This window comes from Trachemys scripta, chromosome 4, assembly GCF_013100865.1.
Source record: "Trachemys scripta elegans isolate TJP31775 chromosome 4, CAS_Tse_1.0, whole genome shotgun sequence".
Lineage (NCBI taxonomy): Eukaryota > Metazoa > Chordata > Testudines > Emydidae > Trachemys > Trachemys scripta.
Genome location: NC_048301.1, coordinates 112,481,100 through 112,500,387, shown reverse-complemented (window position 1 = coordinate 112,500,387; position 19,288 = coordinate 112,481,100). Strand labels below are relative to the sequence as shown.

The window sequence follows — 19,288 nt, the reverse complement described above, 5'->3', positions numbered from 1 at the left end:
TTCCTTCCCCCCCACCCCCCCTTCCATGACAGCAGTCTGCCTGCCTCTGTGTCCCTAGTGCCGGGCAGAACAAGAGCATTCCAATGATTTGCTCTTTGTTCCCCAAAGGGCAGCACCCTCAGCTGTCAGATACTTCCTGCAGCTTTGAAAGGGGAGGGGCGCATGCCTGCAGGGCAGTAGAGGTCAAAACACTGAGTAGAGGGATCAGGGCAGGTATTGTGGGATACTGGTGGAAACCAGTTCTGTTGACAAAACAAACAGCGGTGTCTACACTGGCTCTTTGTCGTCAAAGGGAGGGGGGGGAAAAAGTCTCTTGTGGGGTGGAAGGTTGTCGTCGAAACCGGGCATTTTTCCCGACAAAAGTCATGTTGCCTTGCACTGTGTACGCTCTCACATAACTTATGCTGATTTAAGAACCACTGTGGACAGTGCTATGTCAGCGGGAGATCTTCTGAAGATTGGGCTCTGGTTAGAATCCTCTTGAGCTGGGAACAGGTGTGCAGGAGAGCTTCCTTGGTTTAACAACTGGCTCTGTGGATTAGTCACGTGTTTGGTGGGGGCCAAGTGCAGGCTCTGCAGAAGAGACCTTGGTGACAATGCAGGTTTTGCTGATCTGTTCTGCAACACCAAAAGTGGCATCTCGCCCAGGTGAGACCCCCGTCTCCGGAGAATGAGTGTCTGCTGTCCTCCTCACAGTGTAAAGGTGGGTCAGATGATGCCCCAAAATTGCCAAGTGGTGACCTAGCAGGGTTCTGGGGCTCTCCCCAATACACCTGGACATTAATGCACTGTCACTTCAGCAGCATTGGCGGGTTCAGGCAGGTTCCGACAGATCAGCTGATCTGGGTCCTGCACTTCGAATGGGGGTTGCCAAACTTGGGCAAATCTACCGACCCTGGAGGGAAGTGAGCAGATAGGTCTCCTTCAGACCTGAAAGTTTGAAACTGCAGCACTTCCCTGTCTCTGACTGGTATCGGGTTTGGGAGCCCCCAACTCTTCAGTTGATACAGTTGCGTGTCACCTGAATCCAGGCCTGGTTAGTGTTCTAGATGGAGTAGCGGGGCATGGCCTGATGGCAGAAGCATGGGCCTGAGGATTGGGAACTCGTGAGTGCTAACTCCATGCTGATGCTTCTGCTGCCTTGTGCATGCCACTCAAGCCCTGCCACCTCATTTTACCCAGGGGGACAACCATACTTATTAACCTGTCTCAGAGGGCTGTGGTGAGAATCAGCCAGCTAGGGTTTGCTTTGAATGGGACATGCAGTACGCAAGCTTCAAGTGTCTTTGATCACCTAGTAAGGTCATTGGAAGTACCTGAGGGTCCCAGCAAACTCCTGCCATTCCTGTTCCTCCCCCTTGCCTCTCTCCACATAGTGGTCTGTTTGCACAAAGAGCATTTGCGCACACAGAGTGGACTGTGATTCAGTGATAAAGCACTTTCCTTCATGTGATAAGGTGAAAGGAAACAAAGGTTAATAGCCAGCCAGGTGCACAGGGATACACTTGCACCAAAGGAGTCGGAGGTACTAAGGTTGCAGTTCCTGAAGAAAACTGCTTACCAGCTTGAAAGGGTAAAATTTTATGCAAGGGGAATTCAGTTGTGGACAGTACATCAGAGATCCGTGCATGTGGAGGGAGAGAGATCGTATGAGAGGAATATATTAATTTATCTTCTGTGACTATTTCCTTGCAGACTGCATGGGGGGGGCCACAGTAGCATTTGAAACTGACTGGGTTTGCGTTGTGGTGCTACCTGATGTAGCCGGGTGTGGTGGTTCCATCTCTGTGGGGCTGTTTGGGGGAACTAGGTGTTGGAAAAGTAGATTAAAGGTGAGGCACAGACTTGCTAGAGAGGTCCCCTGGACGGGAGGGTGGGCGGCAGAGGGAGGTTGGAGTCTTTTTTTTCTTTTCTTTAACGTTTGTTAATTGGTTTGGTGTCTAACTCCCTCTCACTAAGAAATGCAAAGGGAGCCGTTTGTAGCTGTAATGAAGAGCGGTGATCTGATCCAGTGCAGCCAGCACAGGATACTGGGTTCACAAGCTCCAGTTCCCCTGGGGATTTCGGTACCTTGGGTCAGAGTTCTGTTCTTGGCATTAAGCAGCGGGGTATTTCCTTGGGAGGGAAGGAGGACAGTGCACTGGACAGCTGTGATCCCTCACAGGCAGGACTGGAATTAGTGGGAATGACTGCAGAAAGTGTGTGTGTGTGAGAGAGAAGGTGGGGGAAGGGATAATTTGATTTTTGGAATGTGACCCTTGGCTACACTAGGACTTTATCCTGAGGTGCAGCTTCAAACCAGGGCAAATCCCTTACGTAGACATGATTTATACCGATGTGCTGCAACATGTCAGAGTTCAGTTTATTCTGGTTTGAAGCCAGTATAAACAGGTGTATGCTGGGAGTTTGCCCTGATGCAGCTACGCCAGTGGTCAACGAACCAGGGTGGCTCAGGGCTGTTGGGAAGTTTGTGGGAACAGAATGAGCTGCAGAAGCATTCACTAGGGACCCCAGCACTCCAGAAACGTGTACCCATGTCCTAGCATCTGAGCGTGGGTTATCACAAACACTTGCCCTCCCCAGATTGCTAAATGGGGCTGGGGCGGGCTGGCTGGATGGAAAGGGGGTCTGGTAAAATGGGGCTGCTGTCCTGAGATGGTTCTGGTTTGGAAAAGATTGAGAACCACGAATGTAGACTAGTACTGGGCCCAGCATAGTTTACATGGACTATTGCGTTAATCATATACAGGCATTTATAAAATAGGCAGATGAAACAGTGCGATTGTCTATAATCTGTGGCAGTGGTTGTAATGCAGCATATATGCCCTTAACAAGTGTGCCATTAATGTACTGTGTCCCACGGTCCTTCCCTAGGATTGTCTGACTAGAACTCTAGAGCTTCCTCAAATAATGAAGGATGTGTGTGTCATGCTAAGACTAATCTGCTCGATCATGTTAATAAACATAAAAGGGAGATCCCGGTGCGTGAATAATGGAGCATTAATCCATGCCTGGCTGCATTAACAACCCGCTAGGTGAAAATTAACACCCTATAATTCATCCTATGTGCGGTTCTTCCTACTTAATAAGGCATGGCTTGTAAGGTTTAGGAACTGCCGCTGTTTAGGGCTCATTGGCTAGTCCTGCTTAAAGGAAGGACCCCATAGAAAACCCTTCTGCTTGCTGAATGGTACACCCCTCTCTCCCATTTGAGGGGCAAGAGAGAGGGTCTCCCCCACTTTTTCTCTGGTGTTACAGGTTAGAGAGTTCTTGGATTTTTCTAGTTTCCTATCCATGCTTACATCCAGTCCTTTGCAGAACCCCTTTGTTACCTGGGCTGCAGGAAAGTGGTCTTAGCAGTGGTGTGACTCACATGGCTGGCCTGTAGCATTTTGGAGTGACCATGTGGTGGTTTTCAGGGAAACTTTCCTTGGCACCATCTGTCTTGCTGCAGACACAATCCAGCTGCAGGGCAGGGATTTAGGGCTGGTCTATACCAGAAAATTAGCTTGACCAAGCTAAATCGCTTAGGGTGTGAAAAATCCATACCCCTGAGCCATGCAATTAAGCTGATGTAAATCCCCATGTAGACCATGCTAGGCCACATCCGTCGACATTCTTCTGTTGACATAGCTCCCGCCTCTTGGGGAGACAGATTACTTTCGCCGATGGGAGAAGCCCTCCCATCTGTGTCAGTAGTGTCTACACTGGGAACACTACAGTGGCAGTGTAGTGTTCCCAGTGTAGATGAGTCCTGACTATGAAGGTGAGAATGAATCCAGGAGTCTGGATCTCTGAAATATGCCCCAGGAGTGAGTCTGGGCACTTGCTCTGCTTCAGAAGCTTCACTTAATTGTTTTGCGTCATTGGTTATGAAGAGCCCTGTGCTTTACACAGATTTTTCTAAGTTCTCTGTTTTATTCCTCTGTTTCCCTGTTTAAGTGTTTTAACCTCCTGCAGAATTTCCCAGGGATGGTATCCTCTCACTTTTTCCTAGCCTGAACTCCCCCCTCGCTCCCTGGATGGAGCTAGTTAGCATCCGGCTGTTAGAGGAACTGGAATCTGGCACAGCGCTCGGATCTTCCCAACCAAGGGGCATGGAACTTTATTTCATACCTTAAAATGAATGATGGGATTCTGGAGAATACAGCAAAGTGCACTGGTGGAGTTTAAATTGGCAATTGGGGCTGCTTTGCAAATGGGCATCAACTGAAGCCCTTTCCAAACAAAGCTGGGATAAGCCTGCCTTCTGTCATGGTTTAAGGCTCAACCTCCAGGTGTGGTTAGTCTTCCCTAATGCGCCCTGTAGTTCTGGAGGTGCAGGGCTCCCCTGTGCTAGGTGCTGGACACACACGTAAAGAGACTGTACCTGCCCTGAAGAACAAACAGACAGACATGACACATATAGCAGAGCTGGGAGCTGAACCCAGGTTTTCTGATTTCTAGTCTAGTGCCTTGGCTACAAAACCATCTTTGCTCTGTACCATTCCCACTGTCTTGAGAGATCAAGAAGTTACATGGTAAACTGTCTCTTGAACATCAATTTTTCCTCTCGACCGATTAAAATGTAAATATTTAAAATTACAGTGTTTTGTGTGTTGAACTATTATACAAAATATGTAGCATATCTGAAATGCAGCTGCCTCTGGAGTGGAGGGCAACAGCTGACTAGTACGCAGCAGTGGTGTGACCATGTATTCTGGGCAAAAGCCCTATTGTGAAAAGCATCTTGTGAACCTAATGCCTCTGTGATGGCAACAGAGCTGTATGAGGACTGTTTGGAATTGGCCAGACCTCTTCTATCCATATAAGGGAACACCCTATTTATTGTAGTTGTTACCAGTGAGTTTTCATGGTTTAGGGTTTGCTTACATGGAGGCATACCAGTTTAACAAAAGGTGTGAAGCTAAACTGGTGCAAACCCCTTTGTGTGGATACACTCTTACTTTAGTTTAAGAGTGATTTGTGTCTCTTAAACTGCTTCTCAGATAACTTTAAGCTAAAGTTAATGAAAAGGTGTCCACACAGGAGATTGCAACCATTTTAACTAAATGCTACAAGTTGTGTGTAGTCAAGGTCTTAGTTTATAGGGATTTTAGTATATTCTCACTTTTCAAAACTAGTGAATGACGAAGACTGGCTGTCTGAAAAGAAACCCAGAAGACATGCAGGTGAATGAAGTCAGAGCAGAGTATATTAGAAAGAGCTCCATTCCCCAGTGGGTTAGTACACTGGCCTCTCATGGCTTCAAATGAGTCCTGGATCTCAAGTGCAAATGGATTTGAAGGCTCCACCTAATGGTGGATGGCTGTGAAGATACCACCAAGCCTGTCATTGAAGCTAGAAGTCTCTGCCCGAGAGAGACCCCCAACTGGACTATCGTGAAGAAAGTGGGGATCGTAGGTCAAGACTGAGGTGCGCTAGCAAAGCAGTGTCTGTGTGCGGAATCTTATGCAGGGCCTGCCTGCAGTGTAGCTGCCTTCATGTAGCTCTAGGAATTTCTCCTTGTCGCAAACACGAAGAGTCATGAAATTGTACCCTGCAATGACAATGCAGTGTTAGCCTTTAAAGCAGAGGTTCCCAAACTTATTTGACCTACCGCCCCCTTTTCAGAAAAAAAATTACTCAGCGCCCACCTTTTCAGAAAAAAATTTACTCAGCGCCCCCCTGGAAATCTACCTTCTTTAAGCGAACAAACAGAAAGATGCAGTGACAAATTTGTGTTCTTTTATGTATCTATATTTCTACCTACGTCCTACAATATAGTAAAGAAAGATGTGTTATTAGAATATCGCCCACGACATCAGGTATACAGTGGTTTTTGCGTAAGATGGCAAAAGACAACCAAACTAAAATACTAATGAAACCAATAAACTGGGTTTCGTTCTTTGCTCAGCATTAGATATATGTATTTGATATTAAATTGTCAAATATCAAACTAAATTTATCAAGAAATAATTAATTAAAAAAATCAATATGCAATTAAAAATCAGTTAATAGTTTTTAATTTAGTTTGCCCTTATTTAAATAATTGTTCCTTATTTACCAATTAACACAGATGATTCGATAGATATAAATAAATGTTAATAGTTAAGTTTTTTACGATTTCATTCCTGTTTTCGTTAATATTGTAATAAAAAATGACAAATATATTGACTGTACACTTCAAATAGTACTGTATTGACACAAGCCTGCTACGATTTTATTATTAGCAAGCACTAGAGACACAGAAACGTACGGTAGATATGTAAGAAAATGTATAAAAATACTCACGTGTAAATTGCTGTTTTATTGAAACAACAATAATACAATTTGCTTTGTATGTGATCCGTAAAGATCGACGGTATTGAATATGAATAAAAAATTTTAAATACTTATTGCACTATTGTTAACTGCTTTTTACACAATTAAGAAACAATCTAAATTAGATTTCATACATGTCGCCTATTTATAGTATCGTATTGTAAACAAGTCATTACACGCACATATTCCTGCCGATGCATGCTGGACTTCCCGACAATGCGCGACACGCTCGCCTGCCAACACTTGCTTGTTAAGAGTTGTTGGCGGACTTGACACCTGATCGGTTATAATTTGTGAATTTATTTGGAAAATAAAGTAATCACTACAACTTTAACTCTATGTTACACAACAGATGAAACATGTAAGAACGGTTTTTCAAAATTTTCTTATATTCTTTCTTTATGCTTCCACCGCCCCCTTATTTTTATTTAGGGTGACCAGATGTCCCGATTTTATAGGGACAGTCCTGATAATTGGGGCTTTTTCTTATATAGTCGCCAATTACCCCCCACCCCTGTCCCGATTTTTCATACTTGCTATCTGGTCACCCTATTTTTATTCAACGCCCCCCAATTGCACCCGAGGCTACTACTGCCCCCCTGGATCGTTCCAGCGCCCCCCAGGGGGCGGTATCACCCACTTTGGGAACCTCTGCTTTAAAGCAATGGCTCTCAACCTTTCCAGACTACTGTACCCCTGTCAGAAGTCTGATGTCTTGCGTACCCCCAATTTCACCTCACTTAAAAATGACTTGCTTACAAAATCAGACACGCAAATACAAACATGTCAGCACCCTATTATGAAAAATTGCTTACTCTCTCATTTTTACCACATAATTATAAATCAATTGAATATAAATATTGTACTTACATTTCAGTGAATTGTATATAGAACAGTATAAACAAGTCGTTTGTATGAAATTTTAGTTTGCACTGACTTCAGTAGTGCTTTTTATGTAGCCAGTTGTAAAACTAAGCAAATATCTAGATGAGTTGATGTACCCCCGAAAGACCTCTGCATACCCCCAAGGTGTACCCTGGTTGAGAACCACTGCTTTAAAGGTGTGTGTACGTGTGTGTACACACACTCTCTCATGGGTAACCCAGTGGCATATTTCATTGCCAAGCCAGAGGACAAACAGTTTATTTCCAGCCTATGGGTTGCTACTCCCCAGGTAACTGAAAAGGAAGCTGCCAATGAGCAGCACGGCATTACCAGATGGGAGCTGGGGACCAGCTGCTTTCAGGGATGAGGAGTAGGTGGCAAGAAATGACACATACTAAAGGAATCTAAATGCTGAATATTCAAAATGTCCACCTTTTGGGGGTTGAGTTCCTTCATGGGCTGGGTTCCAGCAGCTCCCTGGTAACTCTGTGGGGCAGCGTAATAGAGAGAACAGGCTCCTCCCTGTGGGACCAGATGGTGTAGAAGTTTGACACCCCCCTCCACCTGCTCCCAAGAGCAGACAGCTGCAAAACAGGCTGCTGTCCCTTTAAGCCCTGCAGGGCGCTTGCAGTGTCTGGCTGCCATCCTTCCTCCCTCATGCGCTGGAGCATGGTGCTTTTGGCAGCCAGTTAGAGACCATGGGGTGGGTGGGTGGGTGTGATGATTTCACAGCCTTGCAGCTTCTTGACTGTTCCTTCTGTGCGTGGCAGAGGGAAAGTCATTTGTAAAATTTGCCTCTTTTAAAAATGATTGAAACGATATGACTAACCCTCCTTCCTCTCTGAATAATCCGTGTCTGGGAACTGCTCGCAGGAGTCTCTGGGATCGGGGTCAGGTTTAGGGGCATGGATGCAGGCACTCACTCAGTGTCTCTCGTTGGAGCGTGTTGTGCTGTGTGCGCGTGAGGCATTGGCTAGGTGCCAAGTACAGATTGGGCAGTCCCTGAGTGGGGTGGGGGAGGGAGCCTGTGTATTCTGCCTACTAAGGTTTGGGTTTTTGCGGGAATGTAAAGTCCTGTTCTCAATCTTGGTGTTTCTCTCTCGCCCTTCTCAGGAGAACCACTCGCCAGGACTGAGGGGGATAAAAAGAAGTTAAAGGACATTCAGGAGGAGCAAATCGATTTTTAACAGGATCACGTCTGAATTAAATGGCTGATAAACAGATCAGGTAAAAAGTTTTGCTGTTCCTTTTGTTAGGAGTAACTGTTGGGCCAGAGAATCTCACCCGATGTACAAGAGGTTAGACTAGATGATCTGATGATCCCTTCCGGCCTCTAAAATCTGTGAGACTCTCTTTTTCCCCACTCCTGTGACAGGGTTCAGGGTGCAATCCAGACCAGTGAGGGGCTGTGTCACCACTTTCCCTGCAACCTTGGGTGCCTCACAATGCTTTGCTGCTGTAGCTCCCAACCTGGGATGCTCTCAACAAGCCTAAAAGCATGCAGGTCACGCCCTGAGTGTCTGTGTGCTAGATACCCCTGGTTCAGCAGCTCTAACCCACATAGCCTGTCTACAGCCCCACGGTCCCACTCTGGCTTCCACCAGCCTTGGTTCATAGAACCACAAGGTTAGATGGGGCGGGCCTCAAGGGTCATCTAGTGTAATCCCCTGCCAAGGTGCAGGATTTGTTGTGTCTAAACCATCCAAGACAGATGGCTATCCAGCCTCCTTTTGAAAACCACCAGTGAAAGAGCTTCCGCAACCTCCGGAGGCGTCTGTTCCATTGCCCTGCTGTTCTTACAGTGAAGTTTTTTCTGAGATTTAATCTAAATCTGCTATGCAGTAGTTTGAACCCATTGCCTCTTCTCCTGCCTTCCGCGGCAAGAGAAAACAACTTTTCTCTGTCTTTTTTTTTTTTTTTTTTTTTTTTTCCCCTTTTTTAAAACCTCTGCTGTTTTTTTCCCCCCCCCCCCCCCAATCTTTTTCCAAAATAAACATACCCAGTTCCTTCCGCCTTTGCTCATAGCTTGCCTTTCATCCCTTTGATCATCTTTGTCGCTCGCCTCTGGATTTTTTCCAGTTTCTCTACATCCTTTCTATCAATTGGTGACCAAAATTGGACACTGTACTCCAGCTGAGGCCTAACCAGCACCGAGTAGAGCAGTACCTTCACCTCCCGTGACTTGCATGCTATGCCTCTCTTAATGCAACCTAAAATTACTGCTTGTAGGTTGACCCCAACACACTCCTTCGTCCCAAATTTTCCCCAAACCATGTCCTCTCCTGGACAGTTCAGAGGAAGACACACAAGTACATCACAGCTTATTAATTTAACTGGGGTAAATACACCATTCCCTTAAAACACAGCACTGAGCTGGTTGATAGTAAAAATATAAACAAATTTATTAACTACGAAACCTAGATGAAGTGATGCCAAGTAAAAGGAATAAAATTTAGAAATGGTTACATGCAAATAAAAGTGAAAACACGTCAAAAATGTAATTTACCAAGATACAGGCTTTGTTCAAGATGGTGTCTACCTTCAATCATTTTCCAGAGACTTGGACCCAGCCTTGGCTGAAGGACCCATCTATCTCAGCGTGTCAGAGCTCTGCTTCCTTGTCTGTCTAGTGATGGAAGCCAAAGATGGCTTCCATCTCTCTGCTTATCTCTTCCAGAGTTCAGTGACTTTTTCATGAGGCAGGCTGACCTTGTGCTGTTCTTCCCTTCCTGTGGCCTTCCCACCCCCTCTATGTAAATAGAGCTTCCATTGTTTTGATTCCACCATGTTTGATTTACATAGGAGACAGGTAATAGCTGTGATGTTCCCTCCTGCCTAGGAGGGAACCCACTTCTTCCTTTGTTTGGACAGTCTCTAAAACATAGTATCATTAGGTATCCATATTTCCTCATGTAGTGTTAGTACATACTTTTCAGAATGCTCGTAATCACCAGTGTATCTGTCATTCGCTATCAGAACAGACCTAACTCTAGGCATACAATATTACTGTAGTATAAAAGTGCAATCAGTTGATTCAGTTGCTTATCACTTGAGGTTCAGCCCCCCTGTCTTTATAGATCAGTAAACCTTGGCAATGGATTCTTTTGAAGGTTCTTTCCAAAGTAAAGTTTATTCAAGCTGTCTGGTGGTGAAGGAAGCTCCATGCTTTTTCTCCCCCCCCACCCCTTATTAGCTCAAATGCAAATTGTTCGGTTTTCTGCCATTTCCTCCCCCTGCTGCCTTGATGGTCCTGTTTACTGCTTATGTGTCAATTGAGGTAAATATACATTCCTTTGTTCCTTCTGCCATACCTGGTTTACACACATTCAGTCATTATTGCAGCATATATTCATAACTCTTAGTACACATCACGTACATACATCACTCAATATTATATGATCAGCGAGTTGTTAGTTTTCAACTGATACCTCACAAGGCATATTTTGTACAAATATCACCGCAGTTTGTAGCGTGTGAATACAGGAGTGCTTGGTGTCACAACTCTCCTCTCTCCTTTTCTCCTTTCTTGTGTCCTTCTATTGTCTTTTCCTTTCATCCTGCCCTACACCCCCCCTCTTCCTGTTTTATCTGTCCACCCACCAGCCCCCAATTCATTCCTCCTTTTTAGCTCCCCTCTCCTTTCGAAGGCCAGTTCCACAGCTGGTTTCAATCGGGGTCATTCTGAGTTCAATACACTAATGTCAAAGGAGCTATGCTGACAGGCACCAGCTGAGGATCTGGCACTTTCTATTTTGGAACAATACACAGCAGTGACCTATCTTTCTCTTCCTAAAGCCTAGTCTGGCCATCTAACCGTAGCTCCTTGGTATCCAAGCACTGATGCTACCAGGTTTAAAACAACTAGATGATGTGAGGACACAGCAGGCAGCTTGCAGACTTTGCTCCTGGCTTGTCCCAGAGCTATATTTGTGTCCTTTAGGTGGGTAAATCTGGAATATGCTTCTGATTGTTGTGGATCATGCTATTGGCCTTCCAGGAACCATGATGGATGGCCCAGCATGGTCCCAAGGGTGAGTGTAGCTTTTTGTTAGTGTGTGCGGGGTTTACACTTGCTGTTCATAAAGCTTTTCCTGAAGAAAGGTGACTGTTGTCTGGCTCCAGAACTTCACTGTAGTCCCATTGTCAGTGCCCCTTTGCTAACACCTGACCTCCCAAGACCTGCATTGTCTCCCAAGAGCACCTTTGAACAGAGTGGGAGGGCTAGCCTGGGTCAGATAATGGTGTTATCTTGATTTGGTTGTGTTTGATGGTGCCCTTACTGGGACTTGTCAGGATTGGGCTATTTTTCTGCAAGGCATAGACAGCTGATGGAAGAGTCCCAGGCGGAGCAGACAGCAGCAAGAAAACATCATTGCATGTTTAACCTCGAGCAGGGTGTCTCGTCCATTAACTTATTTCAGGAGCTCTACAGTGTTTGTGTGTATTCTTTCCTTAGTCTGAATTGCAAGCCCAGATTAATCTCTGCTAGGCCACATGGCTGTACGTGCCTGAGAGCCCCAATGGAGTGAATCACATATGTCAGCAGCTGCGGACTTCAGCCTTGGCTCCAGCTGACCAGGCTGGAGGTGGCTATGCAGGACACTGGAATTCTGTGGCAGAGTGGAATACTCCTCTGCATGCTATCACCCAGCACGTCTTCTCAGCCCACCGCTCTGTCTGTGGCAGTGCTGGCACATGGAGTACAGAACGATGAGGAACTTCTCCCAACTCTCCCATATCCCAATCCTGTATTTTAATCCCTAGGGGGTGACGAGTCTGTTCCCACGTCTGTGATCCACTTGCTGTATAAACTTGTGCAGTTATTTAATCTCTGTTTATATTACAGTAGCACTTAGAGTTCCCGAAGGCAGTAGGGGCTGTGCATACACACGGTAAGAGATGGTACCTGCCCAGAAGAGTTTACAGCCTAAATAGACAAGACCGAGAAAGGGTGGGAGGAAGTTAGTAGTAGTATCACTATTTTACAGACTGGGAACTAAGTCAAAGAAATTTTGAGTGACTTGCTCAAGATCACACAGAAAAATCTGTGGCAGAGCTGGGAATTGAACCTGGATCACCTTAGTTCCACTGCCTTAACCACAGGTCATCCTGCCCCTCTGTGCCTCAGTTTCCCAATCTGTAAATTGGAGGATAATACCCACCTAACATAGGTGCCGTGATGCTAGATCCATTTGTGGGTGTAAAATGCTTTGTGAGACTCATCTGGGAGATGCTAGAGAATTATTATTTAACATAAGAGCGGCCATACTGGGTCAGACTAAAGGTCCATCCAGCCCAGTATCCTGTCTGCCGACAGTGGCCAATGCCAGGTGTCCCAGAGGGAATGAACAGAATAAGTAATCAAGTGATCCATCTCCTGTCTCCCATTCCCAGCCTCTGGTAAACAGAGGCTAGGGACGTCATCCTGGCTAATAGCCGTTGATGGACCTATCCTCCATGAACTTATCTAGTTCTTTTTTTTTGAACTATTTTGACCATGCGAGTCTGTGTGCATGTTCTCCTCTTCTAGGTGATGAGTCTGGAGGAACCGGAATAGTTGAATAGGTGTATTAAGCAATGCTTTCCTGCCCTCAAATAACAGGGGTGGGGAGAAGCTTCTCACAGCCGTCACTTGCAAATTGCACATGGCCTCACACTCTGCGTGTGTCAGCATGCCCAAGCCTTCTAGTTTGTCCTCTTATGTTTGTGTGGTGGTGCTGGGGTCCACACTGAAATGCGTGAGGTTGTCCTGCCTCGTGCCTAGTATTCTACTGTATACAATGCTAGCTATGGGGCTGGGTTCCTCACTCCCACTTGGTTTCTTCTTAGCGATAATTTCTCCTTATTGCTTCAGATTGCCAGAGTTAGGATTGGGGCTGTCCCAGTTCCCAGCTTGACTCTCCTCGGGATTGTGATTTACCAGCAGATGCTTTGAAATCACATTTAGGTGTCAGGCTTCCATCCTGCATTAGCTGCATGAACAGATCCAGGCAATAATGTCCTTTGCATCAGCTGAGCTCAGTTCACCTGGCTTTAAATGTTCCCTCTTTTTCCTTTCACTGGTGTCTTGGCCTTGCTTCACTAATGCTATGCCCTGTAATGGTGACCTGTCTAAGGTACTATATTTTCTCTAGCCTCATTCCTTCAGGGTGGGTCCTACTGAAAGAGTCATGTGTGAGGGCCCTGAGAACTAGTGTTGAGAAGATGCTAATATAGTTATTGGAAACAGGGTGCTAGAGCTTTTAAAGGGGCCTCTGCTTTGTGGATGCATTTTATTATATATATTTTTTGGGGGGGGGCGGGGGGAGGGTGCACATGTTGGAAATTGTAGATGCAAGATGTTCAGTTTCCTTTGTGACTCTGCAAATGGGAGAGTTAAAATGCCGAACTATTGATTTTCTGTTTGCACCTCTGATTTATTGTAGAGGCAATAGGAGAGTACATGTAAACGCAGAATGCGGGCTGAAGTTCAGCTGAAAATCTGGCGCCAAGAGAGCAGCTCTGCTCTGCAACGTTGAGTGCCCTTCCAGAATGGCACTGTATTGTCCCGTACAAAAAGCGCCAAGAAATGGCTCAGGTTCACCCATCTGATCTATGGGGTGAAAGGTAGGAGAGGCAGGGCCTCGAGGGCATCTAACCCTTATTTTTCCCCCCTCACCACAGCCCTAGGATTTTATATAGGCGTCTGACTCTTCCTGTTGGGACACCTCTCCTGTCGCATGCACCTTTCCAGCCCTGGATCCCTCCATGGGATTTTAGCTTTGCAAAAGTTATAGTCTCTGTGCGTGTATAGAAAGCCAAGGTTACTTCCTTCTATACGCTGCTCTGAGGCCTTTTCCATGAGGTCCCCCCAACACACATAAATACATACTGTCTTTCATGCCCTGGGCCTTCTTACTCTCAGAGGGTTTCCATCAGGCCTGTAGCAGAGAAGCAGACCTTCCAGAATACCTGTAGTTGGACAGCTTCTGAAGCCTGGTCTCTGTCTGGCAGTCTTCATCCATTATTGAGCCCTCTGGAATGCCTCTGAGCTGCAGAGGAGTTAATAGGCCTTCCTGCTCCCCTTGCTTCACTCCAGCAACTTATCCCTGCCACTTCCTCGGTTCAGAGCAGTGCACCACTGATGGCCCTGCCTGCTGGCATCCTGTATGCAATGTCCATTATTCTTCAGAAGGGAGAGGCCTCTGAGGCAGCCACGCGGGATCAGTTGTTTCTCAGTCTGTTTAGCTGTGATCAGGAGTGCTTATCAGTCATCAGTTTAATAGCTGATATATCCTCTGTTCAAGGGTCTGTATCTTGCCCTTTGCTGGATGGAATGCCTTTGAAGGATCTCATAGGCATCCTCTGTCTCTGACATCAGTGATTCATTAGGTTTTTAAATGTCAGATGTTCCAAGTAATTGAAAGAGTGCTGGACCCTCGCTAAGCAGGGTGGTAGATCGGCTTTAAAACTGAGGTGCATGTAGGTAGCAGGGAGAGCGGCTTAGAAATAAAAAAAAAAAGGCAGGTGGAAAAGCTCAACTCAGACCCCCTGCACAATACAGCCTGCTTTTGTCTGTTTTCTTTGCTATGTGTAATCTCACTCCTCCATATCCACATGCACTCAGCTTAACCTCTGTCTATGTGGCTCCACTGACGGTTGTGTATATCAGAAATTTAATTCCTCACATGCACAGAGTCTTCTCTGATCACAGGTCCAGGTGCAGTGTTTGAAATGTCTTACTGGTTCTGAAAGTATGTAGGGCTAGCCTGCCAACGAAGCTCCTTTGCACTGGTCTTTCCACATGATGTTAGCAGCTGTGGTGTCATGAACCACTAGTTAGGTGCATGTCTGATGCCAACTTTCCTCTGCTGTTGTAAAACATTCATTTCTAATCCTGATGGTTAGTAAGACCTCAGATCCTTTAAATGAAGTCAGTCTAGACTGACCTCATTGGTCTAGCAGGGCATTGGCTCTTGAGTGACTATAGAAAGCCTTGCACCCTGAACTGGTGTAACTTTCACTCCCAGTGTTTCTATTAGTGGGCCTGGGCAAATATTTCACTGAATCCTGGGCCAGAACAGGTGGATTTCCCCAAATATGGGCCCATGGCTTATTTTCTGGCATCTGTCTGGAAAAGTGGGGCATGTTTCTGCTTATCTGGCAAAGGCTTTACCTCACTCAGCCCCTTTCTGGTTTCTGAATGAATCCCAAACCACCTGAAGCCACAGCTCAGTGGGGAGTGTTGTATCGCTCAGCAGTGCCACCTGCTGGCTGGTCAGGAGTAACAAGAACCAAACCCGGATGGGAGCTTTGCTCAACCTTCTGGGCTGGAGGACAGAAGTGATGAGCACTCGGTGCACAGAGAAGGCAAAGAGGAAAGGCACAGATTCTAGTCCTACCCCCTCCCATCTACTGGTGGGTTCTAGATTTCATGACTAGGTTTCCCCAAGTCTACGACAAGAGGTCACACAAGGGGGGCAGCGTCGGACAGAGCTATGTATAATGTTTATTTGCATTACAGTAGCATCTAGAGGCCTTAGCAGAGATCAGGGCTGCATTGTTCTAGGTGCTGCACATACACACGTATGGGGCAAGACAGTCTAAACAAACAAGAGGGACGAAGAGTAGGAAGCGGGGATGATAATCCTTCCTAGTTGTGCCTCAGTTCCCCATCTGTCAGAGATTAAATGACTCGGCCAGGGTCATACAAGGAGTCTGTAGCAGAGCAGGGTATCAAATCCAGATCTCCAAAATCCCACTCTGGGCCTCACCCACAAAGCCAGGCTTCCCCTGTGGAGCTGGAAGGATCCCAATACTGTACTGCAGGAAGTGGTCACAATAAGACTGCTAAAAATGCCTTAAACTACCCCCCTCATTCTTTCTTAGTGGCTAGAGCATGGCAACGTGCCTTGTGTGTGGGACCTGGGCACTCTTGATTCAGTGTTTTGAGCTTGGATTCTGTGCCTCAGTTTCCCCATCTGTAAAATGAGACCAATTATACCCCCAGCAGAGTACTTTGTGTGTTTAGATGGAAAGTGCCAAGTGCAACATTTGCTTGTGGGAAGCTTGGTTTATTTCAGCTCATAGCACTCCTGTTGAAGGTTGTGGTTCTTTCTTCCTCTTTCCCTTTTGATATCTTGTTGCCAATGCATCTGTCTCTTTTTTTTTTTTTTTTTTTTCCCCTTCCCCCCTCCCCCCCCCCCCCCCCCCCTTGCAGTTTACCTGCCAAGCTGATCAATGGAGGGATAGCTGGGCTGATTGGAGTCACCTGTGTATTTCCCATTGACTTGGCGAAAACTCGCCTGCAGAACCAGCAAAATGGCCAGCGGATGTACACCAGCATGTAAGTACTGCCTCGCCCAAACTGGCTCAGCTGGGACCTCCTGATCTGGCTGGGTGGGATTCTCAACTTTCCCTCCCTCCAACACACACTTATGGTGACATCAGCATTTCTAGGAGCTTAACTCTCCTAAAATCAGCCATCAAAAGGAGTTGTGTTTAAATTTATTTTTATTTATTTATTTATTTTTAACTAGCCCAGGCTGAAACCCCACAGATGAAGTCCCTGCTGGGCGTATTTTTACTTGTGTGTCTTGCATTATATTAATTTTTTCACCCCTAGCAGCAGTGCATTCTGTTGCACCAGAGCTGCGAGTAAGGCTGGGGTTATACATTGGCCTATAAATCAAGAGCTGGGTTCAATTCTCTGCTCTGCTACAGACTGCCCTTGTGAAATTGCCATTTAATCTTCCCCTGCCTTGGTTTCCCAGCTGTAAAATAGGGATAACAATATCTCCTTTGCTTCACCTATTCTCATTACAAGCTCTTTGCGACAGAGGCTGCCTGCTACTGTGTGTGTGCCACGCCTAGCACAGTGGGGTTCTGAACGCACACAGGTGTCTTATTTGTTCAGCCTTGAAATAAACAGTGACGTTTAATCAACCAGTAACACATTTACACCTGCCAGTCTGACTTACTGGGAAGGGGTCATGAAGCTGTGGATGGGATAGTGTTGTCCCTTGTTAATATTGGCTTGTTGCACAGAGGGTTTACGGTTTTCCAAGTTCTTTCAAGATTGCTCTGAAGGTGACCTTTCTCAGTTCCTAGAGAAGTTTGGGGTCTGGCTCTGCTCCTGCTGAAATCAGTGACCAAATAGCCATTGATTTCATGGCAGCAGGAGACAGTGCATTATTCTTAACAGGGAGCCTGGGAGGCTTTTTGGTTTCAGGTCACTGTGTGTGTGGATCTTGTTTCCCCAATAACACAAGATATGACCGAGCCATGCAGTTTTTGTTTATTTACTGGTATAAATAAGTGCATATAGGTCTGATCCAAAGCCCACTGTAGACAATGGGATTCTTTCCATTGACTTCATTAGGCAGCTCTTTATTTCCCTTCCTTGAGCAGATCTGATTACTGAAACATGTTGCGCTATTGTTTTTGGGCTCCCGTCTGGTTAACGAGCAGCTCCTCCAATTCACATTTTTCCCTTTTGAATTTGTAGATAGCAAACTTGTTTTCTGTGTACGGGGTGAGCCAGTATTTCAAAGCCCCTGTGCGCCAAGGACAGGAGTGCTACTGGGGCATTCACAATGGTGGTGTCCATGGCTAACGCTGTTCTCCTCTCTGCCTGGACTTCGGCTGACAAACTGTAAATGCAAATCGCTTGATTAGATTCCTCCCTCTCCACCTTTGAACTCCTGAGGTTTTCTCTGTGTCTCTTGTTTGCAGGTCTGACTGCCTCATTAAGACAATCCGCTCGGAAGGTTACTTCGGCATGTACAGAGGTAAGGGCTGGAGGCAGAGCAGAAGTGCAGCATCTGACTCATCCATCCTAGCCTGAAACGCTGTTGTGACTGCAGGTGAAATAAAAACAAAGCCACTTTCCTCTCTTTATGGAGTGAGGTATTAGGGGTGCCCTGAACTGGTTGGAAAAACCTTGAAAAAGTCTCACCTAAAAACCAGGGGCTCAATATACAGAAACACAGGACTTGCCAGGCTGGCTAGACCCCCCTGCTTCACCCAGTCCAGTTCCCTGTCTGTGTCAGTGGCCAGTGCCAAATGCTTCAGCGGACGGTGCAGGGAGTTATGGGGTACTATGTCCGCAGGGAAAATTCCTCCTAACGCCCATAAACTGAGAGGTTGGTTCATGTCCAGAAACAAGTGGGTTCATATCCCTTCCTAAGCCCTTGTTTTGTTATATTTACTATTATAACTACTGGCTAGTCTCATTGTCCATACAAGTAATACCTAGCTCTCATGTAATGCTTTCAATCAATAGGTCTCAGAGCATTTTACAAAGGAAGTGAGTATGTCCCAATCTTCTCTTGGCCTCAATAATTGGCAATGAGTTCCACAAGCAGATCATCTCTAGAGAGAACTCCATTGACAAATGTTACCTCTTTGTTTTATACATAAAACTTGGGGATTTTCTGGCAGATTGAGACAGGTATGGCAGTTGCTGAAGTTACCAAATAGGGTCTTCCAAGGATAAAGTTTATGTATTATTATGGGCCTGGAGGGTATGTAGGGTGACCAGATGTCCCAATTTTGGGGTCTTTTTCTTATATGGGCTCCTATTACCCCCCCACCCCTGTCCTGATTTTTCACACTTGCTGTCTGGTCACCTCTTTTGTGGGGGGGCAGGAGGAGAGACATGGGACCTGGGAGTTCAAAAGACCATACTGAAAATGTGCTGGATAAGTATGGACTTTTGGGACTATGAGCGTTTAGGGATTCCTCAGGAAATCCACTTGGGAGAGGTTAATGCAAATTCCCAAACTCCGGTTAGGCAAAAACCCAGCCCGGAGGAGAGAACATTGTCTGTCTGCTGATTACCTCTTACAGAAGGCCAAGAACAAAGGCCTGAGCTGTATAAAGAAATGGCTGATCTGCCCAGCTATGGTTCTGGTTCTGGATTTAAGACCGATGAACTTGTAACTGCGGGGGAAACCCAGTTTGGGGGTTTGAAGGACTAAAATCTACCAGAGCCCTAGGTTGGAGCTGGAGGTGACATCTGGTAAGCTCTTTAGCATGTGTTATAATCTGGCTATGAACAAATTCAGGCTGGAAATAAGAGTTTTTCAGAGGGGTCAGGCTGTGGAAGAGCCTCCCACTT

At 46.0% G+C, this 19,288-nt stretch overlaps 1 protein-coding gene across 6 annotated transcripts in view; it reads left to right on the top strand.

Moving 5' to 3' along the window:
• Window positions 1–19,288, top strand: part of SLC25A22 (solute carrier family 25 member 22) — an 88,665-nt gene that overhangs the window by 32,105 nt on the left and 37,272 nt on the right. For 2 of the 6 annotated variants that reach the window (XM_034770425.1, XM_034770424.1), the window contains 5 exons: window positions 8,302–8,415; window positions 12,035–12,080; window positions 13,614–13,794; window positions 16,388–16,513; window positions 17,902–17,957. In XM_034770425.1, the coding sequence (XP_034626316.1) occupies window positions 13,757–13,794; window positions 16,388–16,513; window positions 17,902–17,957 (220 nt within the window). In that variant the 5' untranslated portion in view covers window positions 8,302–8,415; window positions 12,035–12,080; window positions 13,614–13,756. Of the gene's footprint in view, window positions 1–380; window positions 649–1,399; window positions 1,574–8,301; window positions 8,416–12,034; window positions 12,081–13,613; window positions 13,795–16,387; window positions 16,514–17,901; window positions 17,958–19,288 lie in introns of those variants that run through there. The other 4 variants (XM_034770427.1, XM_034770426.1, XM_034770429.1 and 1 more) reach the window with 4 other exon arrangements.